The sequence below is a fragment of the Apteryx mantelli genome, chromosome 10 (genome assembly GCF_036417845.1).
Source record: "Apteryx mantelli isolate bAptMan1 chromosome 10, bAptMan1.hap1, whole genome shotgun sequence".
Lineage (NCBI taxonomy): Eukaryota > Metazoa > Chordata > Aves > Apterygiformes > Apterygidae > Apteryx > Apteryx mantelli.
The window spans coordinates 17401395-17427492 of NC_089987.1; the positions used below are offsets into that span (position 1 = coordinate 17401395).

General features: G+C 36.6%; 1 protein-coding gene across 3 annotated transcripts; it reads left to right on the forward strand.

Moving 5' to 3' along the window:
• Nucleotides 1–25699, forward strand: CYLD (CYLD lysine 63 deubiquitinase). 3 transcript variants are annotated; one of them, XM_067302576.1, is made up of 17 exons: nucleotides 1–72; nucleotides 4399–5066; nucleotides 6000–6302; nucleotides 7250–7355; nucleotides 8664–8762; nucleotides 9900–10016; nucleotides 11933–12312; nucleotides 13632–13797; nucleotides 14619–14760; nucleotides 15332–15454; nucleotides 16740–16831; nucleotides 17907–17973; nucleotides 20729–20861; nucleotides 21324–21432; nucleotides 22548–22666; nucleotides 23332–23548; nucleotides 25203–25699. In XM_067302576.1, exons 2-17 carry the CDS (start codon nucleotides 4560–4562, stop codon nucleotides 25385–25387), a joined length of 2865 nt encoding a protein of 954 aa, XP_067158677.1. In that variant the 5' UTR covers nucleotides 1–72; nucleotides 4399–4559; the 3' UTR covers nucleotides 25388–25699. The 3 variants fall into 3 exon arrangements, with proteins under 3 accessions (XP_067158677.1, XP_067158678.1, XP_067158679.1); XM_067302577.1 differs by having other exon boundaries at nucleotides 6000–6167; XM_067302578.1 differs by lacking the exon at nucleotides 4399–5066 and having other exon boundaries at nucleotides 22–72.
• The last annotated feature ends 399 nt before the right edge of the window (nucleotides 25700–26098 follow it).

A 26098-nucleotide genomic window follows, 5' to 3' on the forward strand; every position in this document is an offset into this window, starting at 1 on the left:
CGGGCCGGGCTGGGGAAGTCCCGCGGGAGGGGCGAGCCGCGCGGCGCCGGGAGCCGGGCCGGCGATGCGGAGGTGAGTGAGGGGCCGCGGCGCCGCCGCTGCCCCAGCGCCTTGCTCGGCGGCGCCAGGCAGGAGCGAGGCGGCCGCCCGGGGCCCGCAGCGGCGGGAGAGGCCCCCCCGGGAGCCGGCCCGGGCCGGGCCGCGCCGTGCTGTGCCGCGCCGTGCCGGGCGGCGGGAGCATGCGGGCCACGACGAGGCTCGGCCGGGCCGGGCCGGGCCGGGGGGGCGGCGGCGCCAGCGCCAGCTCGGGCCCTGCCGTGAATTCCCTGCGGTGCCGTGTTAACTCCCGCTGTTCTTGCTTAAAAAGTGACTTGGAGTTTTGCTTTCCTGCTCAGAAACATTTAGAGAAGCACGGGAAATTCTGAAAATTGGGAGGGGGAAAACAAAACAGTGTTTCCAAAAACTTAGCTTTATCTTGACCACTGTGATTTGCAGGTAAATTGTGTGTCGCATTTTGCCTTGTCAGGCAACGAGGAGATACATCACTTTTCATTAAACGCTGCTGTTCGTTACTGAGCAAAGCTAAATACAGTCTGGTTTTCATTTCACAATATGGATACGTGCAGTTTGTTTCATTCAGAGGACTTGGTGTAGTGTTGACAAAAGGGTTGTTGGCAGAACAAGTGCTGATTGCATATACTTGACAAAATCTAGTAATGCCAGAGTAATCTTTTGGCAGTTTATAATTATTTTTATTTTTTCTCTAAAATAGAGTATTTTTATCAGAATGATAAAGCCTTGCAAAATTCAAAATTAATTGCTATTGGTAGACTTTTTAACTGCATTTTTCTTTTTCAAATTGTGATACCAATACACACACATTTATATCAGGTAGTATTTTAACCTGTACTTAAAGAATTTTTGTTTTTGTCCACTCCTGACCTGTATTGCAGTCATGTAATTCTGTATACCTTAAGCTGCAACTCTATTTGCTTGCTGCTAGTTTACCTTTGTCCCCTTGAAAATGTTTTTTTGGACTGTTCAGGAATATTGCTTTGCTCTTCAGTTGTATAAAACTTGGTATTTGAAGTGAAAAGTTAATAAAGAATTTGAACAGGTTATTCTAGCCTCTTTGTTTTATACTCTGAATCAAGGCTACAGAATTGCATGTTCATGTTGAAACCTGATAGCCAGTTCAAACATCTCTTTGGTTCATACAAGGCTATTGCAGCGTAGAAACCAAGTTCTCGTGTTCAGAACAAACCTCTTTGTGGTGAGATGACCCTTGGTAGCAATGACAGTGACTTGAGCAGGGCAAAAAAGGAAGCTGGGGAAGCTTTTAAATCAGGTAGCTTATCGTGGCCTGCCTCTGACACTTTTCAAAATATCCAGTGTTGCAGTTGTAGTTCTAAGTGTTTTGCTGTTGTTTCCCAAAATCCTTTGGGCATAAAAATATTTCAGGTAGTAGGTAGAAGAGAAGAACTTAAGTGAACAGACTAATACTTGCAGGTCTGTGATGATGGTCGTGTGCTCTCTGGTACGCAGGAGGCTTTATAGTCACTGTTATGTTGTGCAGTGTAATGATAACTTGTTGCTAACCAGAATTAGTCTAGTTCCCAAATTAATTTGTACTGAGGCTTGATAGTGTTTTCTGGTCTTTATCTGACAAATGTGTACTGTTTATTCATGGATCTGAATGTACTTTACTTGCAGTATAACCAATTCCATTTAAAAAAATGTAAAAAAAAAAAAAAAATTAAATCAATGAAACTTCTTGTGTGTATATACTTCTGATATATTGATAGAAGTTAGCATCCTTTTCAGCAAAGTTTTTTACTGTTAAGATACTAATTTATTTCTTGTATGGTTAAAAAAAGAGATTAATTAAGTTTTTAGTTAGATCTTTGTAAAGTAACTTACATACTTGTCTTTGGGGGTGGAAGTTGGTGGTAAATAAGTTCATAAGGGAAGGCTTTTTATATAGCAGTAGTGAACCTTGCTGTTGTAATAGAAAAACTTTTGGTACTGCATTTAGTGACTTAACATCGCTGTGGATGACTAGAATTTTGAAAAGCTGACCACAGACATTATAAAGTTGTTATTATATAATCTAATTGCAGCTGTTAACAATTTCCCACTGAATTTATTTACTACTTAGCACATTAAGATTATGTAACATTGCAGCAGTGGACCAGCAAGCAGACTATAACTTTTTTTAATAGCTGCAAAGAAAGCTTCACTTGCTTTCATCTTTTTTTTTTTGTTTAAGCTCTTGAACAGACTTCCCTATTAATATCTTGCTTCCATACATACTTTCTCAGATGTAAATGAATTGTTTCCACAAGTGAAATGGGTAAGGCTGTGACCCCTGTAATGTCAGAGGTATTTAAGTTTGCAGTGTGTTGGGAGTTGATTAACTTTGTGGAATGGCTTGAAAAAAGGAAAGTTCAGTGCCTTTGAAAGGTGAGGGCAAAAGGCAACTGCGAAGAACAGGACAGTATCTTACCCCCTGCCCCAGCCCACTGGTGTCTGGAAAAAGCAAGGGGGGGAAATATGGATAAAACTTGATTCTTAATATCTGAGTAGACTTATGAAAGCTTATGGCCACTTAAAACATGTTTCCTTTAGAGGGAAAAAGTAAATCTGTTGTGTTCTTCTCAACTTCAGTATAAAATATTATTTCAATCTGATACTGACGCTGGACAGTCTGTTGTATGGACTTTATCTTTCTTGATGATTGTGTCTCTAAAATAAAAATGAAGAAAATAAATATTTTTAAACTTGAAAACAGTGTGACAGTCTGTTTACCAGACTTTTAAGGAGATCTGAAACTATCCAGATGCTGTGCCTCAGATGTGAATTATTTTGAAAATGCAAACACTTTAAAACACATTGATTCTACAAGTTGTTGTGACATTAGTGTGATGATGCTGACACCCATGTGTAACATCTGTGAAGATGAAACGCATGCATATTCAGGATTTGAATGGTTACATTGTACAAGAGTGTCAGTAGGAGGCTTAGCATTTCAGCATAGAAATATTTGAATTCCTAGTGGTTGAAGAATTTAACTTTTCTTAAACTCTAAATCCTCTGAAGCTGTTACTACTTTTCTTTGGGGAAACAGTTTTGTTAAATACTCTTTTAAACAGGAGATGAAAATAATTACAATACAACTGACTTCCTTTACTTCCCGATAGCTTCTGAAGGTTGGAGCAAACTGAGTAGGAAGACTAGCAAAAGATTTGCAGTATTTGACTGAATGCTGTCAGAGAAAAGATTTGGGGGAAGAGGTTGACAAGAAGAGGCAGAAAGACAGTATTTGCTTTTTATGTACTGAGGGTAAAACTATCAATAATCACTGAAATTCTCTTTCTTTAACTGAATACAAATTAATAACAGGACAACTTAGCTGAGAATATATTCTTAGTTTGTGTGGTACCCTTTCCCAACTTCTCTAAGGAAAAATGAACAAACCCTGTTAAAGTACTGCAGATTTTTCTTCATATATCCAGTATGCTATAAACTGGAAGGTATTTTTTTTCCCCTCTTGCATACTATGTGCTACTACCATCTGCAATGAAATATTTTCAACTTCTTCTTGTTTAGCTTATTGATTGTGACCTGTAATTCTTAGGATGATAGTTTACTAAGATAATTTCTTCCAGAGTATTTATATAACTGAAGTTGATATATTTCCTACTTTGTTGAAGTGAATTGTCATTCTAAAATAGTAAAAAGGAAAGCTTCCAGACTTGTTTTCAGAATTGGATGTTGCAGTGCAGATGCTTTTTTTTTTTTCATACTTTGTTTATTGCTAACTGGAATAACCTATTTCTGTTATTTGAAGAAAAGACTATTTCAAATTCCTAACTTTGCATTTTCTGATCCTCTATTACATTGACACAGTTTTCTACTTTAGTACACTAAAATGTTATGCCTAGGATGAGAGATGCAGTACACTTTGGCAGAAATGGATAGTCATTAAAGATGGGAAAAGATCTTCAGAGTGGGAAGCTTCCATAAAATACTGTTTGTAAACTCAAGGGGAATGTTTTTTCTGTTCCTCTGAAATTAAGTTTTCTTTCCTTTTCACTTATATATGGTTGCTCTATTTCATTACAGTTCATTACAGTTTTTTCCATAGCCCCTTGCTTCAAGGAACTAGAAATGGAAAATTAAAAAAAAATACAGCAATAATAAGTAGGAGTGGGTGAGTGCATGATCCACAGAACTTTGGCTGTTATGACACTGTATTCGCTGTCTCAAATCTCACTGAAGTATTTTTATTGTATATGAGTGGTGCTGGTCATAGGTTTAAGTGATTTTCTGTTGTTCTGCTTAGGTCTAACTGTAGTTCCCCCAACTTAATATTAACTTTATTTTTGTTTATCCTAGGCTTTCTGCTCTGGATTTGGTTCTTTTCAAAATGAATACTGAATCATTAAACAAAGATTGGACCCTCCAGTAGAATTTTTTAAAATTCAGTGCAAATAGATCAACAGCTGCTTTTTTTTTTTTTTTTTTCTGCCTCCTTCTTTTTGGAATTTTTAATCACAATGAATTCGGGCTTATGGAGTCAAGAAAAAGCAAGTTCATCCTATTGGGAAGAGCGGATCTTTTACTTGCTTCTCCAAGAATGCAGTGTCATAGACAAGCAGACTCAAAAGCTCTTGAAAGTGCCAAAAGGTAGCATAGGGCAGTTTTTTCAAGACCGTTCTTCTGTGGGGCACTCCAGAAATATTCCTTGTAAAGGCAAGAAATTACAGATTGGATTAAAGATTCTGGAACAACCTCATGCAATCCTGTTTGTGGATGAGAAGGATGTTATAGAAATAAATGAAAAATTAGCTGAGTTGCTTTTGGCCATTACTAACTGTGAGGAAAGATACAGCCTGTTTAAAAGCAAAACCAGGTTAACTAAAGGTGTCCAAATAGATATTGGCTCAACTGTTAGAGTACAGCTGAGATCAGGAGATGATAAATTTCCTGGAGTTGTTCGCTTCAGAGGACCCTTGTTGCAAGAAAGGTCCCTAACAGGGATATACTTTGGAGTAGAGCTGCTGGTAAGTTTCTTGCTCGTGGGGAATATGATATATATTTTATAAGATAAACTAAAAGAGTTTTATTTAGATAGATAGTAATAATAAGTTATAGAAGCATTGACACACCTTAAAACTGTGTAATCTTTATTCTTTTCACAGATATTCTCTTTTACTAAATCCCTTTGAGCATGACAAGTACTGACTCTCAGATCTCTTATGCGAAGGGGTTGAGTATTTTGGTTCTCCCCACATGTGGCAACAATGCATGTACAGGATACGATCTGTAAATGTAGGTTTAGATTTTAGGGTTGCTGCTTTTTGTAGTGCCCTGGAGGTCAGATGACAACTAGTTAAGATTAGAGAATGGAGCTGTTGTGTGCTCCCAGTGAGGTGTTTCTGTGAAGGTTATTGTCTGGTCTGTTCTAGCATACAGGCTTCTAGCCAGTGTTCTAGTCACTCTTGCATTAGGAGTATATTTTTCAAAGTCCTCTTTAAACTTTTTGCAAATTTTCAGCAGTTCCCACTAAGAACCTTAGGGACTATCAGGCCTGAGCACTTCTGAAAATCTCTTTCCTTTATTTGGCATCTCAGTGGGATTTTTGCACGCTTAGGAGTCATGTCTAGTACGAAGTAGTTTTGCCTTGATCTGGTAATAATTAGATGATGGAAGCAAGACTTGCAGCTAAAGAAAGCATGCTTCTCCAAGTGGGGATGGGCAAAGCCTTCTGCCTATAGTTGCTCTCTGATCTAATGGTATCTTACCATTTGTTCACCCAAGATGGACAGTCTGTATTTTTGCCACAAATTCTGACTTATTCTCTGATGATAGTTTGTCAGGCAAATTCTTACTGTGATTTCTCCAAAACAAAGGATTATACTACTGTTTTTTATACCAGCCTGCTTTTGCACAAAATACACCATTTGGGTTTTTTTTCTTCTCCCTCTGACACTTAGGAAGAAGGTCGTGGCCAAGGCTTTACTGATGGACAGTACCAAGGCAAGCAGCTTTTCAGATGTGATGAGGATTGTGGGGTTTTTGTTGCTTTGGACAAACTGGAGCTGGTGGAAGATGATGACAATGAACTGGAAAGTGATTATGCAGCTCCAGTTGACACAATGCAGGTAGAACTTCCTCCTCTGGAGATCAACTCCAGGGTTTCTCTGAAGATAGGAGAGAGTATAGAGTATGGGACAGTTATATTCTGTGATGTCTTACCAGGAAACGAAAGTTTAGGATACGTTGTTGGAGTGGACATGGTAAGAAAATAATCTGACTTTAATAATTTTTTGCATGTGTGTTAGCTAGTAAATTACATGCAATATAGAAGAAGAGACATTATTCACAAGCTACTTCAGTGGAGGCTGACATAAAAATGGGAAATAAACGCTTGTGTTCAAAAATGCTCCATGGTAATTGTTTTTGACCTCAGGCAAATAGTATCCTATTTGATGCTGAACAAGCTTAGGAAAAATACTCTGGTTACTCTGAGGAGCCTCCACTGAGCTACTTGCGATGTTAGATATCAGTCTTCAACTAATAGAGTTGAATGTTTGTCTTGTGAGACTGGCTTTATCTTACTTTATTTTTTTTTTAAGGCTGGAATGCTGGAATCCTTTTTCTTTGTTTATATTTGCTTTTAGCTTTTTTCCTCATGTAACTGTTTGGTTCATATGACTTCGTTCTATTGTAAAGATACTGAGTTTTTAAGAATGATATCTGATCTTTCTAGAAAATGTGAAATTTACATGTTATTTAAAATAATTTCTAGCATCCTGGGAATTTTTGAAATGAACTGCTTCCAAATTCTTGGTAGTTGAAGGTGTGTAGGTTGTTATTTTTGTTTTTTTGTTTTTTGCTTTTTTGTAGATTAGATGCTTTCATTTTCTTGTTTGTAGTAGTAGTTAGATAACACACTGGAACTGTTCAAACTTGCATATAAATGATGTATTTTATTAGAGGAATGCTTGTTAAAGTAGGATTTTTTTAAAAAAAAGTTTATATTTTTGCATTTTTTAAAGGACTGTAATGTTTGACTGTTCTAAATACAAAGTTTGTTACAGGAAAAAGTAGTCACTGTTAAACCTTTCATTTCCTATTTCTTACCATAAATAGTCAAACATGTTCCTGAAGTTGTATATGTGCATTCTGTAAGAGGCAAATCTTTTCTTGGGAAGCATGTAAGATTTCTTTTATTTATTTTTAGGATAATCCTATTGGAAACTGGGATGGAAGATATAATGGAATACAGCTGTGCAGTTTTGCGAGTGTTGAAAGTACACTCCTTTTGCATATTAATGATGTTATACCAGGTATTCTCTGCTTTCTTGATCAGAAAGCATGCTTTGATAATGAACATCTCAACCTAGGCATAGTTACATGACTAAAAGAATATTGTGGGATTATAATACCTTAAATACCTTGAATTAGTTTCACCTTCTGTGTTTTTGATATTTCTCCTCAGTTTCCTCTTTCTCTTGGTCACAGTCATACTAGGGGAAAGGATTTAATATAGAACGGTATTAATGGCATATCATATAGTATTCAGAATACCAGTGTGCCTGAATATGTGAGTGTCTAGCAGGAATCTTACTCTTGAATGTTGTTCCATTTATTCAAGGAATTTACATATCTTGGATTGGAAACCTGTCCTTTCTGTGGCTGAGATGTAAACATTTTGATAATATTATTTATGCATTCTATGCAGCTTAGTGATACTACGCATTTGAAAGAGTGAACACTTGAAAACCGTTTCTGAGAAATCTGTAGCAAGACTGTGCACAAATTCTCTAGTCAGAAATATTCACTGAGTTGCGTTAACTCGTAACCACCGCAGTTCTTCTTTCTCTGTTACACGATAGTGCTTCAAGAAGGGCATGGCTATAAAGGTCTGTTTAGGTTATTTGGCCCAAACAAAGTCCTTAGGTGGCTATAAAATATGTAATTCTGCGATTTTTTTTTTTTTTTTTTTTTTTTTGAAGAAAAAAGAATTCATGTAAACATTTTTGTTTGGGCTCTATCTGGAATCACGGGCTAATGCTGAGTGCAGCTTCGTAGCGTGTGTAATCTGGAATCATTGCCCTGTCTCTCTTCAGTCTGGCCAACTTTTCTTTCTGAATGCATTCAGACTGAGAAGGATGCGGTGTGAAATGTTACATATGCTCAGTGCTTCCGTAATTGCCATTTTGTGTCTCTCTCAGTTTGTTTTAGTTGAGATGCATATTTTTGGGTTCTCTTTTCTCTGGAGAATTCATGGGGCTCCTCCAGTATTGGGGAAAAGAGCATTTGCTGTAATTGTGTTGGTTGGAAAAAAATTTTCAGAACTTCATGCTTTTGTTTCCAGGATTGGAAGCATGAACATACATCGAAAAACCTATAGTCTATTTAGTTTGTTCATTTCAAGAAATATAGGTAGACTTCAAAGTAAAGTAGTTGCTGATGTGATAGAAGCATTTCCTACTTAGAGACAGAAAATGTTGGTTACGTACCAGGTAGGGTTTTGCCCCACCCAGTTTTGAAACTTGCCACACCAGATTCAGTTAAATTTCAAGTAAAATTTCTCTGATATAGTAAAGCAGAGAAAAAAAAACCTAATACGTTATTCATATATCACATTGTAGAAACTGTGTCACAGGACAGGAGACCTCCCAAGCTTGCCTATACCTCAAGAGGTGGTGGTGATAAAAGCTTGTTCAATCATAGTAAGCCAAAAGCTACAGGTACGTATGAGAAGTAATTTTCTTTAGACATGTCAGATCACAGATTTCTGTTGTTTGAAGAAAAATGTGGCCTTGTATTTTCTATCACTTTATTCCTTCTGTAACATATCAAGTTAAATTTCTCTGTGAGGTAGTGCAAGCACAGAATATTAGCAGGCACTTCCTTTTTTCATTACGAACCTGGTGGGCAGTTTTCACATTCTGTTAAAGTACAAGCAGAAGTCAAGACTACTCAAAATATCTTCATGTTCATGAAAACCAGTTTGAAGCTTAGTGAAAATTCAAGGACATAATACCTGGTTGTCTAGTATATCCAGTTCAGGGCTGCATTCTGCATCTCTGAAAGTGTGGGGTGCTGGTCTTCTCTCTGCAGCACTAGAAACTTCCAAGTTTTTAGCCCTGGAGCAGATGTACTTAATAATGAAATTGTTAATCTTGCTCTGATTCAAAACCAAAATTGAATTTCCCAAAATAGAAACTTCTGGCGACCCTGTTTTTGGCTAGCTCTGATCAAAATGCTCCAAAGGGGGGGAGAGACGGGGCGGAACCAGAAGGGAAATAATATTTAAAAAAAAAAAAATCAAAGTTTGGTGTGTTCTCCTTTTACTAGTGGCTATTTTGGGTTATAGAATACTAATGACAGTAATATTCTGTAAACCTTTGTTTCATTCTGGCATTGATTGTTGACAGAGGTGGTCTTTGCTGAAGTAACTGTGGTTACACCTTGGCACACATAGCTGTGTGGATTTGGGTCTGTAGTTTGATTACTCTGAAACGTTTTGTCTTAAAAACAAAGTTAAAAAGTTGTTTACTGTCAACTGTATTTCAAACTGCTTTATGTCCATAATTTATACTAATAAAGAAGAATTTAACACTCAAAGGGTATTTTCTGCCTTGTTTTTCAGATTTCTGGCCTGAAATATCAGCTTGGAGAATTAATTAGTTTTAGGATAAACTGCTACCTTGTTGCAAGCTTAGAACTAAATGTTAGCTTTGATGTAAAGCTTGCTGTCTTGTGGAAAGGCAGTTCTGTCTGATTCAAAGTGCATTAACAAATTTATTTTATGAAATATGACTCTCACTAGCCTTTTATAAATGGAGATGTATATCTTCAGTAAAACATGCTTTGTTTTCTAGGATCTACCTCTGAACCTGGGAATAGAAACAGATCTGAAGTCTTCTACACATTAAATGGTTCATCAGTTGATTCTCAACCTCAGATGAAAACAAAACCTCCATGGTACATTGATGAAGGTAATAAGAGATGATAGTCTTTTATGTAGGCATGCGCTTTATTTCAAAAATTGTTAGTCAGTATTTATGTTCTTTAAATAAAACAAATAGTTTAAATTAAAAACAGTTGGAATGTAGCTTCTTAGCAGAAGGCATACTGTATCATGGAACCCCATGAAAACATACTCTGTCTTAATTGACAGACCTGTTGGTTTTATCCTGCATGTAGTAGACTACATTCTTGGAAACATATACGTAGCTCTGTGGGATGCATATGTCTTGCAAGCAAAATAAAAGCTAAAGCACACTACTTAGCTACAAGGAATATAAGTCTTCCTTCCAAGTGTATAGTGAGATTTTTATTTTGACTGTCTTGTAGTTAATGTTACAGATCTAAGGGAATTTTAATATTCTGCCATGCCAGCTAATCAGTCTGGAGGGAAGAAAAATGAGACTAATCATACATGTATACATTGGGTTTTTCAATTGCTTTTTTTAAAGTTATTTCTGTAAAATAACTTTGAATAACTGAATTCTTATGTGGAAGCACAGGTACATGTACCCAAAGCATCAGTAAACCTTGATTTGCTTCCAGATCCAATGCAGTGTTTCTTTCTGCTGGTTAACTTTTCCAAAGTGTGGCTAGTTGGCTCTGTGACTGAGGGGAGCAAATACTAAATTGTAATAGTATTAATTTACTATGGAAACATAGTGGTAGTAGCCCCTGAATTCCAGGAGCCATAAAAGAAAATGGGTTAAAATTGGTCTGGTTGCCTAAAAAAATGTTAAGCTTGGAACTCAGTTAAAAATTAGTTTATTATAATAATATTTAAAATGAACAAGGAAAGTATCCTTTCTAGAAAGGAATGTGAAAGTGAAGAGGGTTTTTTTTTTAATTTTTAGATACTAACTTCAATTTATAAAGCAGTATGGGGAGAGAAGGTAATGAAGTAGAGGCTACTTGCTCCGTAAATACCAGTTGTTTATTATAGACCATCTAGAGAGATGAGAAGATAAAAACGTTTGTGCTAGTACATCTAATTGTGATCTCATTTATCAAGCACTATATTAGTCATGACTTATTTAAATCCTTTATTCTCTATGGGTACTGACAGATTCCTTGTGCTAGAACCAAAGTATCCTGTGATACAGCCAGGGGAATAAGCACTCTTCCAATTTCATCTCAAGTCTGCAAGCAATTACTCATCTCTATACAAGCTGTGAGCCAAGTCCTTTCTCAAATCACACTGACAACTGACTTTTCACTAGTTTTGCCCATTACAGTAATAATCTTTGGGGGTTATTAGCTTGTGTTCAAACACAAATTCTGGCATGGGGTTAAAGAAAAAAGAAAAATCTGTTTTTGATCTAAACCTTCCCATAGTTTCTGGCTAGCATCTCAACTTGCATTAGAAAAACCATTCTCTTTGCTTCTTGGTTTCCCAAGCAACAGCTAGTAGAATTATGCTTCCTCAGGATAACTGTTCAGCAGGAGGTGCTCGCATCTTCACTTAGATCTGTGATTTTGACTGAGCTTAAAAACAGGAACTGTCTCGAAGGTGGGTGGGTCAGAGTTTCCCTGTTCCACTGGAGGGAACAGAAGATACTTCTTGGGGGAAATCTCATGCCTAGTGGGTCTCCCAGCATGCTGGCCACGTCCAGCTGTGCTCCTTTCTCTGTTCTGTTTGCTTCCATCAGTTGTAGTGAAAGTGACGGGGCTACAGTGGTGTTGCCTCAGCCAGGTGGTCTGTGTCTCCAGTGTTGCCCTGTGCAAGCATCTTCATTTATGTTCCCCACTGTTACTAGGTCCTAGCCAGGACACCCATTACATTTGATCTAGCTTGTAGTTGCAGATACATTTACTGTTTGACAGCTGAGTATCCTCTTTGCTAGAGGGGAAAAAAAATTTAGTTAACATCTTGTTTGTTTCTTAACAGTTGCTGAAGACCCTGCAAAATCACTCACTGATTCTTCTCCGGGATTTGGGCATTCCTCACCACCTCTGCAGCCACCGTTAACAAACTCTGTGTCTACAGAAAACAGATTTCACTCCCTCCCTTTTAGCTTGACAAAAACCTCGAGTACTAATGGTACTATTGGGCACAGTCCTCTCTCTTTATCTGTTCAGTCAGTCATTGGTGATGTAAATACTACAGCTAACCAGGAGAGTCCATCAACAGCAGGTCCTATCAGTAACTCGCATGGTCTTGAAGCAGGTTCCCTGGCTGAGGTTAAAGAAAATCCTCCTTTCTATGGAGTAATCCGCTGGATTGGCCAGCCCCCTGGCGTAAACGAAGTATTAGCTGGACTGGAATTGGTAAATATAATCTGGAAAATCATAGTTTTATTAATTACCTGTATCATTAGTTTTATAGCTGAGAATTGGGTCTGTATACCCTGCAAAAGTCTGGGGGAGTTTTTCTAAAAAGGTTGTCCTATGATCTGCTTATAACCTAGGTAAAACTTTAAATGAGCTTTAAATTTTGTGGCTGCATCAGGCCTTATTCTAAGATGGGTTTGTGTCAGAAAGTGATTGAACATCGCACCATACAGACTATCAGCGTGGTGACAGTGATCTCAGTAATCGTTGGTAGTAGTCTTGGTACTGACAGACATGTGTTTTTGTGTTTTTACAGGCAGCTTGTAAGTTCGCAGTTGCTACAAATATGAATTGCTATTATGTACTGAAATTTACTTTATGGTGACTCCTTCCCTAGTTGTGACTGGCTATCAATTATATTAATTTTCTTTGTATGCAATTAGGGATATAGAGTTCTTTTTATTTTGGGGTAACTTTCAGTAAAATTTCAGATGAAGCTATGTAGGATTGTACGTAAAAGAACAAACATCTTTAGCAAAATAATGAGATATGACTGGGATTTCAGTTGATACAAAGAATCCTGATACTCGTGTGTGTGTGTGGTGTTTTTTTGTTTTGTTTTTTTAAGATGAAGCTCAAGCTATAGTTTGACACAGGCATTCTGAGATGGTATTTATGGATGGTATATGTTACATTTGGGCCTTGAACTTACCTGTATTGCATTTCTGTTTTAAAATCTCATAATTGTTATTAAGCAGATAATATACCTTAAATGCTGCTATCACAGATACTTAAATAATTTATTTTTCAGACTTAAGTTGCGTTGTCTTTCCTTGGTGTACGCTTTGTGTGTTTTGAAGCAGGCAGTGTTTCTGTGCAGACTAAATTATGCTGGCAATATTCACTCTGCCCAAAGCGTAATGATTTTAATTTAGCCCTAAAAGACGTCTGGTTGTGCATGCCCTCTCTAACTATAGAGGGAATCTGGAGAAACTGGCGAACTTAGTTAGATTCTTCAAATTGACTAGGTTTAATTCTCACTCTCCTCTTCCACCCCCTACAAGTTTCCTCTTATGCAAAAATTTAAGTGTTCTTTATTTTGTATGGAGGAAAAAATACATGTGAAGTGTCTCAATGTTCTCATAAATCAAATTAAAGAACACCTCAGCTGAAGCCTTGTATAGTAAATTGCAGGAACACTGTATATCAAACTTCAGAATAACTGAGGGATGACTTATGGGTAGCTACTTTATAAAACATCTCATTATAGAGTTCTAGAAAGAAGAAAAATAACGAATTCTCACTTTCATTTTCAGGAAGATGAATGTGCAGGTTGTACAGATGGAACATTTAAAGGAACTCGATACTTCACTTGTGCTCCAAAGAAAGCTCTTTTTGTTAAACTCAAAAGCTGCAGGCCAGATTCCAGGTTTGCCTCACTGCAGCCAGTTTCTAACCAGATTGAACGCTGCAACTCTCTAGGTATTGAGTTTGTTCTTATTTACTTATTTATTTATCAGGTGGGAACTGACATGGGTTTTAGTTTCAATTTTTCCTGCCGTATGTACTTAATGATATTGAACACTTGGAAATCTGTACAGGTATTGCTTAAATGAGATTAATGAGTAGATCAGTCTGTATAGAACATAACACTTCTCTGAATTACTTATTTATATTTTAAAACAAGAAAATGTTCATATGTTTAAATTTCATAAAATTAAAGGGTTTCTTATGCTCTGCATCTTTTACTTTAGAAGGGGTAAAGCAATTTTGCCAAAAATGCTACTGCAACTCCAGCATTATGTGATTGCAATTTCAGAGACAAAGGCAGTTATTTTTCTATAATATCAGATGATCTTTTTTCTAAATATTAAAATAGAAAAGTGTATATTTGTGGTGGAGGTTAGTGATGGAAAACTTGAATTGTTTCCAATTTGAAATGTTTTAGATTTTGGGGATCTTGTCATGCTGCTTTGTCAACAGCAAAGAAAGAAGTTTCTCCGTACTTGTAAGGTGGTCTAAACAGAGCACTTAAAATGGGAGAACTTCATTCCTTCTGGATAAAACTTACTTCAGTGCTGCAGACTTTCAAAAGTACTGTTATGTGCCTTGTCAGTGGAATTTAAGGCCTTTTTTTTTTTTTTTTTAAAAGAGAGTGAGTCTCAGTTGCAATAAATGCTATCCTAGTCCAGGAAGGGAATGCTTTACACTAAGACAACACTTAGCCATAAAACGCTAATAGGAAAATCTTAAAGAGGATAAAGTTTGAGGCTTTAAAGTGTCTTTTGAAAAAAAAATTTCAGCCTTTGGAGGATACTTAAGTGAAGTGGTAGAAGAAAACACTCCTCCAAAAATGGAAAAAGAAGGTTTAGAGACAATGATTGGAAAGAAGAAGGGTATCCAGGGTCACTACAACTCCTGTTACTTAGACTCCACGTTATTCTGGTAAGTTCATTATTTGTGTAGTAGCATCCCAAGGTGTGGGTGAGAGGGAGGTATGCTAGAAATGCAGAACACACAATCTTTAGTTGTAATGACTGTCTTTATTACTGTGCATCTTATGAAGTCAAGCATTGTAATCTTTGGTACGTAACTATGCTTTTTTAATTTCAATGAGTCCCATGGTATGTGCTGCTTAACATGAAGTGCTAATCAATCTTTCCAGTGTCCAAACTGTACTGGCCTTATGTATCTATGTGCTTTTTGACTGAGGGTGTCCCTGAGCTGCAAATGGTTGAAGGATGAGAGTGCCAGGGGAGAAGTATCTCTTATACTTGTTCTTAGTCTTGCCTGGACGTTTGCTTTTGTCTGCTGTTGGAGAAAGGATACTGAGTTAGTGAATCTTTGCTATTTCATACAGCTGTGTTGTCCTCTGTCTGTAATTATCTCCTTTTGAGCTTGTTCAGTTCTTTGGTTCTTCCTGTGGCTTTAGTTGGCTTGTCTTACACTGCTCAGGCATCTGAATGGTTCTGTCTTCCAGAATCAAAATAACCTTTCTTTCCTTTTTTCTTTGCAGCCTGTTTTCTTTTAGCTCTGTTCTAGACACAGTGTTACTCAGACCTAAAGAAAAGAATGATGTAGAGTATTATAGTGAGACTCAGGAGCTGTTGCGGACGGAGATTGTGAATCCTCTTAGAATGTGAGTGAAAGACAAAAAGCTAGTCTCTGGTCTAATATAAATTTTATGATAAATTCTGCTGGGTATGCATTCTTGTCATAAATCTGAATTTCCCTAGCTGCTGCTGCTTGACTGTTAATTTTTTGGAGTATTTTTACTTGTTCTTAATGGTAAACTTAATTGATGTAATTGGAAGTAATTATTCATTTTTAATGTTTAAATATTTTTATTAGCGTTTGTTATTTGTGATGGAATCAGCATGAAGCTATTGTAAAATCTTTGTAGGTATGAGTACAAAAGCATTGATAAATACAAGTTGTGATGTAAATATGAATGTTGTGAAGGAGCATGCTTTCAGTGTTCTTGACAAGAAAAGTGTTTGGGTTATCTTATGTGGAGTTGTGCAGTTTGTTAGATTTGGAGGAGAATTTAAAGAAAACTTTCACTAATTTTTGCATATGGAATGCAAGTGGCAAAAACATTTTTATTAAACTTGAGTTTTATTTTTTTGGCACAGTGAACAAAGGAAATACAGCAAAAATATGTATTATGTTATTTGTCTTCAGCTTATTTTTTTTAAACCTGCAGTTAACAGTTGTAGTTCTGGAATTGTAGGCTGTCAATGAACAGTTTATTATCAAGTTTCTCTTCTGATTCTTGGAATAAATACTGGTTTCTGAACCTTTCATAAGGATGTATGTGCGTTGCCTGCTGTGTTCCAAGTTTCTGTGATACAGATAACAGGATACACACTGAGTAGCAGAAATCTCAAGTGGCTGAGAGGACAAAGTCTTACTTTTCCTACCTTTCTGCCATGTTTAAAACTTCCTCTGCCCTTTCTGTAAAGTTTTAGAGGAAAAGATTGAATGCTAAAGCCTCAGCTTCTCAGGTCAGCAATACAGTTCTGTATCTCTTTCTCAGATGCTGACTTTTTTAATGACTTCTGCATTATAATATGTGTCATTCTGAAAATGATAAATTAAGCAGTGCATGTTTGTGTGAAAACAACGCAAAAATGAGTAACTGTGTAGCTGACTAATCAGAAAATAGTTGTCCTTCTGGTAACTTAATGTTTTAAAAAAAGCTCTTGAAATTTTTGCAAGAACACTGAGCACTACACTTAATTTGTGGTGCACTTAGAAAAACCATGAGTCAGGTTGAATACAAGGAGTCAATACATAGCTACTGTTCACAGTTAAAGAAGGATCTGAAAGCCTGTTTCAACATTTGATTAAAATTTTTTTCCCCCCTTCTCTTCTGACTTCATTAGAAACTAGTTAATAGCTTATTAAACCATTTATTTTAGATATGGATATGTCTGTGCTACAAAAATAATGAAACTGAGGAAAATACTTGAAAAAGTTGAGGCTGCATCAGGATTCACTTCAGAAGAAAAAGGTAACTGGGAGGTTTTCCTTTCTTTGAGATTTGTAAGAATTGTACTAAGAAGGAACTTAAAGAAGAAACCTTGCTATATTATTCCAATACAAAACATACAAATTTTTCTTTGTAACAATAATCTCCCTGCCAGAGACCTGAGTGAACACTGGGTAGTAAAAAGCTCTTTTCTACTACTTTAGGTGTGTGAGGAACCCTAGCCTAACAGTTTCTGCAGTGACAGCCTTTCACTGTCTCTGAAAAGAGAAACTCCCTTCTAGTATGTAGGGGAGATCTAAGGCTTCTCTTCAGAAATGAAGACTCTGATAAAGTTGGGGACTTTGTCCTCTTTCAGAATGTCACTTTCTCTGAGGAATGAACTTTCCACCACCACGTTTCATCATCACAATGTCTGTGTAGTTTAAGAAATAAGTAACTAAATCCCAACCTTTTGATCTTCTGCTGCATATGATTAATTATCATTGTATTATGTAGCTGTTTCTTTTTTGCTTGGGAGAACACTAGGTTCTTTGTAAATGCTAAATGCTAGAAACCAATATTTATTGCAGTTAGTGACAGAGAGAGAAATATGCCAGAAAACTTTTGGTTTTGGGGGAGAATAGACCTCTGGAAAGCTAGTGTTTTTCTACATTCTTGACCAGAGAGCTCAGTCTCTAGTATAGATGAATTTTGTAATACAGCATATTTTCCTGTAAGTGCTTCTGTCACTACTCCTTATGTCTCCTCTGCAATTTTACTGTTTTATTTTGAGTGCTCTTTCTTCTGGAAAAATTCTGTGGTGCCAAGTGATTCCTCTGAAATACAGAACATCTCTTTAACCTTTACTGGCAAGCCTTGTTACCCAGTTAAGCCTATATCTTTTATTAGGGCTATTTGTCACTAAAAGACTAAATGGAGGTTTGTGTCATGAAAGCATTCATAGCTTGTCATAACCTTACAGTGCTACTGAAGCTGTAAAGATAAATTGTTTATTTTTCCTGTTAACATAAAACTTGTCATTAAAATAAAAAATTCTCATTTTTAATCAGTATTGAAGGCTGTTTTTACATGCTAACAAGACTTTATTTTTTCCCAGATCCAGAAGAATTTTTGAATATTTTATTTCACCATATTCTAAGAGTTGAGCCCCTGTTGAAAATAAGGTGAATTTTTTTGTTCTTCTTGAACTCTTATAAGTGAATTAGAGGCTGATGGGGAGGGAGGGGCTGCTGCCTTCCATGTTGAGATAGCCCTTAAAGCACCTTAGACTTGTGATTCACATTGCTAATAAGATTTGATGTAGTAAAGTTATATCAACAAACCTGATAATTTTGCTTGCTGTTGGTGGTTTTGCCCTGTTAGCCGTCTGTTGTGAAAGCTCATGAAAATGGTCATGAGGACTGGACGAAGATCGCTGCCCACCTGAGAGCCTTAGTTCTTCCCTGTTTGCTATGCTGGAGAAAGCCTAGTGTAAGAGGGCCCTAGAGCACTTTTTATTGTGGCCTACAGTTTATAGCTATTTATTTTGGGGCAAACTGCAGAGATTGCTGAAACAGTGTTTAAGTCATGGACTCCCAACTTATATTTCCTCAAGGCTTAAGAAAATATTTGAATGGCTTGCCTTAATCAAGCTTTTTTCCCTTACTTTCTTGAAAATAAGAGATACTGGCATTTATATATGCCTTTGTTCTGATGCTAAAAAGGTTCAACCCCTTAAACTCCTGTAACGGAGCTGTAACAGAGGTGGGGATTGCTCACTGCTGTCTTTCTGCTTGCTGGCACCTGCTCTGCCCATGTTCCTGACATATTAAATGACAGCAGCAATGTTGCGAGTGATTTCCCAATAGTTTTTTGGTCCTTTTGTCATGATAGGAATTGTATTAATTATATGTTGGTGTAGTGTGTGCGAAGTGTTCACGAACTGTTGTGCTGCACAGAGAGATGGGAACTTGGACACCAAAAGCAGCACTCAGAACTAGCTAGCGTCTCTACACAGTACCGTAGTCCACTATGTAGATGTAATTTAGGCCTGCTGTGGCTGTCTTCTGTGGTATTTCTGCAGGGAAATTTTAAAGAAGCTTGAAGGGGTGAGAGATCAAGGCATATCACGAATTGAGAACTCTGTTCCCATCTCTGCCTAGACAGAGGTCTGTATTTTTGGCCACTGTTAATGTTATGAAAGCAAAAAACCCCAACAACTTCAAGCATATAATTGAGCCTATATAAGAAATTTTTTTTAGAAAATAACTTGCCGTATCATGACACTCGCAGTTGTTACTTCATCGCTTCAGTTCTGTGAACTGCAATGAGCTGAAAAACCATTGTGGCTAATGGATTTTTTTTTTTCCTGGTGAAAACAGCTGGGGTACTGTTGTCTTCATGTGAGAATACACTTCTAGTTTTAGGTAGTTAACAGGTTCTGCTGAGACAGAAATCACAGTTAAAAGGAGTGAAGTAAAAGCAAGAAAAGATACCTCCTATTTCACTTGTTCCTTTCTGCACTGTCTTCTAGATGTGTTTAATCCTTGTTTTGCAAAGCTTGGCCTCCAAGGCTTTTGTTCCTCCATTCTGCTTTTAGCACCTAAGTTGGTGTATATTTTGATGCACGCTCTACTGTGCGTGTATATAGCTCTTTGAGTGTAATTCAGAAGTCTGCTTTTTTTGTCTGTAATAGCTGTGTGGATAGAAGGCTAAAAATTAATAGTAATAGCTTTGTGCATCACACTTTGAGAATCCTCTCAACCTGAGTGAGAGCTGCAAGAAGCAACGCTGTCTTAAATGCTTGGCGAGATGGGAAGAGGTTATCATTTAAAGTAAACTTAATGACAGTGTAAGCTCCCAGGAATGATATGACATAATCAGGAGGAAACTTTGGCACTGTGATGAAATGGATCCTACCTAACCTTTTTCTTTTGGCATTGGAGGCCAGTTGTTCCTATATGCTTTTTCTCTGTGATAGAAAAATCTATTCCTTCAGTGTGAGCAGTCTTCTATGCTTTGTCCTTCCAGAATGGGCTGAATTACTCATCTAAAGCTTTCTTTCCAGGTATCTCAGACTTATGTTCACATAATAGAAATACTCTCTGAAAGCATCAGTACTTCGTTTTGACTTTGTTCTGCAACATCTAACTTCAGAATTTAAAATAATAACTTAAAAATTGTGCCCCTCTCCTTGTCCAAATAAAACTAATATTTATTCAATGATGAGGAAGTTTAGTTATTGTAAAGTGGTTTGGATGATATGGGCGATTAATATACTAGGCTATCTTCTTGATGTTTATGTAGGTGTGGAAGGTTTCTTAACAGTTAGGGCTGGATTATCCTTTCAAAGAGTTCTGTTAACTATGTAGTAAGCCTAGCAACACTAGCCATCTATGTGAGGCCTCCACTGTAGGTGGATACAGTGTAAATATCTCTGATTAGAACAAAGTTTTTCATTAAACACAGTGACTTTTTTTTTTTTAACTCCTTTTGGGGAATATTGTAAACACACTGAGGAGATCTACTCTTGCTGCTTTTGATGTTTTACTACTGAAGCTCGTTTGTCTTTTCAATGAAAGCTGCCTTAGCATGTTGGAGTTCTTGATGCATATGCTCAGGAAGTATTTTGATTTGGTAATTCAGAAATGCATAGGCATATGTGTTTAAAACATACTGTGATACTTCCTTGTTTTTTAAATAAACTCTTCTAAAATCAGTCCATACTTAAATGCTTTATTGTCCCTCATCTGAGGATTTCTCTTGGTGATATTGTTTTTAAAGCTCAGTATATTTCAAAGTAGAGAGGATAGTATGTAGGGTGTAGAGGATCTATGTAGAGGATGTATAGTAGATTTTCTGGTAGATAATACTATTCTCCCAATAAAATACAGTTGTTACAGTAGATTTTCAGAATCTGAATTTTTAATCTGTTTTTAGATCAGCAGGTCAGAAAGTACAAGACTGTTACTTCTATCAAATTTTCATGGACAAAAATGAGAAAGTTGGAGTCCCAACAATTCAGCAGTTACTGGAATGGTCTTTCATTAACAGCAACTTGAAGTTTGCAGAGGTTGGTGGCAGCTGTTGCTTTGCATCTTACAGCTTAATTCCAGAAGTGATGATACCTAGATTTTTATCCATTTGGCAGTGGGATGAAAATGGGAGTTGGTGTGAAGAGAGAATGCAGACATGTTGGTAATGGAAGTACTAGGTCAGTGGTACAAGTTGCCTATATTATAAAAATATTTTAAGGTTGGCTTAATGACATGTATCCTTTGGCTAAACAGACAAAAGTAATTTAGCTCAAGCATGACTGGACTTTATTGCATTTGACAATGTGGATGCTTGTTTCCTGGTTTGTTTTAGTTACAGTTTCAAAGATCTAAATTTGTTTTGCTTACTGTCTCATTAATTTTAAAGTCAGTGGGCCACAAAGTCTAAGTAGCATGAAGGTGGTCATAGCATTACCTGTAAAGCTCTAACTTTAGATGACTATCCATCTCATTACATTATATTCTGGCATTTTATGTAGGCACCTTCTTGCCTGATTATTCAGATGCCTCGGTTTGGAAAAGACTTCAAAATGTTCAACAAAATTTTTCCCTCTCTGGAATTAAATATAACAGATTTACTTGAAGATAGTAAGTATAACATTGTAATGTATAATGAAAGTGAGTTACTGAAAGTGACTTACACAGTGAAAGTAAGTACTGCTGCGTTTTTTTTTATATTCAACTAGTAGTGCTGCTAAATGAGAGGCTCAAACTGAGGAGGAATTATTCTAACCAGTAAACTTCCCTTTCTCTTCCTCATGTCAATTAAAAGCTGTAATTCAGAAGAATGTATAGAATGTAATTTGCTTGATTGTTTTTCTTTAATTTTTGTCTGTATAAAACTTGTTATTTCAAGACATAGGGCTGTTTAATGAATCATTTTGCTCAATTTTAACAGAGATAAGTAACTTAAAGGCAAGGGTTATCACCAAGGTTGGTTAACAGGGATTTAGTGTTGACTCAATTTCATTAGTCTTCATCAGTTTCCATTGTATGTTTCTAAGCTTTTTTTGGTTGTTAGTTTAAAAAAAATACTATTAAAAATAGAAGAGAATTGGGATTGAACTTTCAGCATGTAGTGATAGTGTTTTCAACTATAAATGTCATCTTTGTTTATATTGGCAGACCTAAATTTCTAGCACTTGTAATTGTCCATTGAACAAAACCGATTAATGCCTAGTTCTATTTCTTTCATTGTATTACCTAAGGAAAAAATACCTGGTTTTAAATTTGAGATAAGAGTTAATAAAACTATTAAAATTAATTAGAATAATCATCATCTAAGCTATGGCGTGGAATACTGTCATGGCCTTTTCACCAGTTTATGCTATTTATTTGCTTGCTGATGCTGACAGACTTGAAAACTAAGCTTAGCTATACCAGTATGATAAGAGAGAATTAATTTGATTTGAAAAGCCTATTTTTAGTTGTTACATGTAGTTGATGCAACTTAATGTTTATTGTCTTCTTTTTCACTCATTATTATTTAAACCATTTTTTTTATTCCACGTTCTATTACAGGGGAGAAATTAGGTCATATGATGGTATATTTCTGCTTTGCTGGGCAATCTAGTTTTAAGCTTTTTTAATCTAGGATTTTTTTCCTACATTTAAAGTAGTAATTTGCACTGCTTTCCATACTCCTCTCCTTAAACAAAAAAAGCCTCCAAAACTGGAGACTAATACCCTGTTTAAAAATGCAGCTCCCAGGCAGTGCCGTATATGTGGAGGGCTTGCTATGTATGAGTGCAGAGAATGTTATGAAGATACTGATATTTCTGCTGGGAAAATCAAGCAGTTCTGCAAAACCTGCAACACCCAAGTAAGTTGTCTTTGTTATTCTCCTTGGGTTTAACTTAAATGGTGTATACTGTAATAATCAAAAGGAAGATATAAGAGTTGTAGCGAGACTTTCTCACCAATGCTACTATAATTGCCTCTGCCAAGTAAAATGTAGCCTTCAGTGACAAATCACAATTTCCACTTGACCCTGCAATGCATTCATCAACAATTTCTTACTACAGACATGGCAACTGCCGTATCTAGCACTGAGTACAGTGGAGAAGTAGTAATAGCAAGCAGCTTGGAATGTGTTCCGTGTGGCTTACTTTAAATCACCATTTTACACACATGCTACCTTGTTTGAATCAATAAATTTATGACATACAATGATTTAACGTTTAGAGCTGTTTGGTAAATTGCATGAAGCTATCATAGTCGTGACTTGTTTTGAAGTCTGAGCAAAGCAGAAAATTGCTGCATTAAGTCTGACCTCCCTTCTGACCTTAGATTTGACTTTTCTGGGCAGTACTGAACTACGCTGGTGGGGGAAAAAAGAGAAGAAATGTTTGCTACTGTTGTTGCAGTTCCTTCTCTAATGCCGTTAATCTTCAGTTCAGCAGTACTATTCTCTTTAGCTTTGTCTGCCACCAAAACAAATAATCTTGTGTTTGTTTTTTTTCTTCTGAAATATCGCTTCAATTGTAGGTTCATCTTCATCCCAAGAGACAGAGTCATAAATTCAATCCATTGTCACTTCCTAAAGATCTGCCAGACTGGGATTGGCGACATGGTTGCATCCCATACCAGAAGATGGAGTTGTTCGCTGTTCTCTGCATAGAAACAAGCCACTATGTCGCTTTTGTTAAATATGGGAGGGATGACTCCGCCTGGCTTTTCTTTGACAGCATGGCAGATCGGGATGGTAGATCATTAATTTATTCTCTTATTCATTTTTAAAGTTTTACCTGTATTACTATTTTAAACTTTAGTGCCTATTTTTTAACTAATTTGGGGACGTTAACATCACTTAAGTATTTGAGGTAGGGATGCTAATCTGACCCATTTCATAGGAGCCCCTAATTTGCATGGTCTGAATTCCACCTAGATTAGATGCCTCAGTAAGTACAGAAGTAACTGCAGAAGTTTTCCAGCAGTACTCCTTGTGCATTCTTCTATACCTTGCAAGTTTGGCAGAGATTTTATTTTAAATACAGAGCTGCAGGAACCTTCTTTTAGTCTACACTTAAGTGGATGTAGACAATTATCAGATAGCATGCAAATATTATTTCTGTAGCTTTGCTTAAATGACTCTGTTGTCTTTGGAATAAAAGAAGGAAAGAACAAAATCAATGCCACTCCTTTAAACCTCTCTAGAGTTAGCAGTGGGAAACTGTTATCCTGTAATAATAGGACTGTCAGTAAATCAAGTGTTCTCTTAGATACTATTGCATTAAACACTGTTGAAACAAGGACACTATGTTCAATTCTAGTGCCTGAGAAAAACAGTAATAGATGCAAGTGTCACTCATAGTAAGAGCTGTTTGCATGGAGAATTCTTGAGCCCCTCTGTTGTGGTGTGATTTCTTTGGGGTGTGGAGAAGAATCTTGCCTCCTGCTGAAGATGAAACTGCCACAGGATTAAGGTCTCCGTCATCTGCCTCTACCCAAAAGGCTATCAAGCTTTGTTTTGAAGTGCTTGAAATATGTATGACTTAAGCCTATTAAACTATTTGATTTCAAGAATGTAGATCACATGAGATACTCAATGGATACATCTCCTTCTGATCTTAAATATTTGTGACACAAAAAACTTTCTCCAGCTGGTGAGATACTATAAGCTAAAATAAATGCTGGGGAACAGTATCATGGATATCCATACTTCTGTTTGAATTTGCTCATTTTTTTTATATGGAAAATAGCCAGGAGCAAATTCTGTCTTAGTCTTGCAAGTCAGGTACAGATGCTCATGGCCTATAATAATCATCAACTGTTACCAGTTGTCACTTTATTAAAAACTTTGTTTTTTGAGGTAGTGTGTGCGTTCAGGTCACTCTCCCAAAGTCGTACTTTAGTGTTCACAAAAAAACAAAGTTCTTGTTCTGGTGAATTTTTCTGTTTTTCAGCTAGTAGTATATGCAAACTTGCAGAGCAAACCTTCTGAGTAAGAGGCCAAATACTTTCCATGTTTTTTTTATACAATTGGATATTTCAGAGAAATGGTGTTTCATTAGAAAAGCAAATAATTATGCTTGGCATGTTAATTCTTATACTTTGAAGTCCTTGTGCCATTTAGAACACATCATGAAGTAATTAAAGGCTAAGTTTAATATCAGACTTAACTGGTTTGAGTTTTTTAGACACTACAAGAAACTCTGGCAACTGCAGTTTTTGAACAATAGTTTTCACAAATTTACCCTGCAGTAGTGCAGAATGACAGGTGCAGATTTCTTAGAAGGCATTTTCAAGAATTGGTGATGCTGTCATGTTTGAATTACAATATAAAGAGAATAAATATATGTACATACTATTCTAATCTGCTTCTCTTTTTTTCTTTTTTTTTCTCTTGTGTATAAAAGGAGGTCAGAATGGTTTCAACATTCCACAAGTTACCCCATGTCCAGAAGTTGGTGAATACCTAAAGATGTCTCTAGAAGAACTTCATTCACTGGATTCCAGGAAAATTCAAGGCTGTGCACGAAGACTACTTTGTGATGCTTATATGTGCATGTATCAGAGTCCAACCATGAGTTTATACAAATGAACAATGTTCTCCGGAAAACTGAAGAAACAGTACAGAGATTTCTGCTGTTGCATTTGCTGCACTCCTTGGTTAGTTGTAATGCAGCCGTTGCTGGCAATGGATGCAACGACAAGGAAGAAGTTGACTCTGAGAACAAAAGGATTACTGTTCCAAAAACTACATGTGGAGTTCTGTCATTGAAGTATTTAAGCATTTTGCACTCTAGGAAGTGTGCTTGTGTGTGTTTGTTTTATAAACAAAGTCTAAATGAAGTTACTAAAACTTAAAGCTTTAAGTTAAGTGCATTGATTATATACAGACTTTTTTTGAAAATGAGAAGTGGAATTGTATCAGGAGAAACCTCCTTAGTCCTTTGAGAATGTAAAGATACCGTGTTCTTGCTCAGTTTATTTCTGTGGACCAAGGATGATGAATTTCTTCTGGTCTGTTCCCCCCCCCCCCCCCCAACACCTGTGCCCTGCCACCACCATCCCATCCTCCATCCTTTTAGCACCGTAGATTCTCTGCCTTGAGGAGAGAATAACTTCTGCTTTAATAGAACACATTTTAAATTGTTCGTTGCATATTAGTTCTGTTAGCAGTCTACTCCTACATTATTTACAGTTCACACATTCACATTTTAAAAAACTAATATCCATTTAAAGATATTCCTTTCTTGTGAAAATCAAGCACACAGATTTGGTATCTGTTAAGTTAGGATTTTTGGAGGGG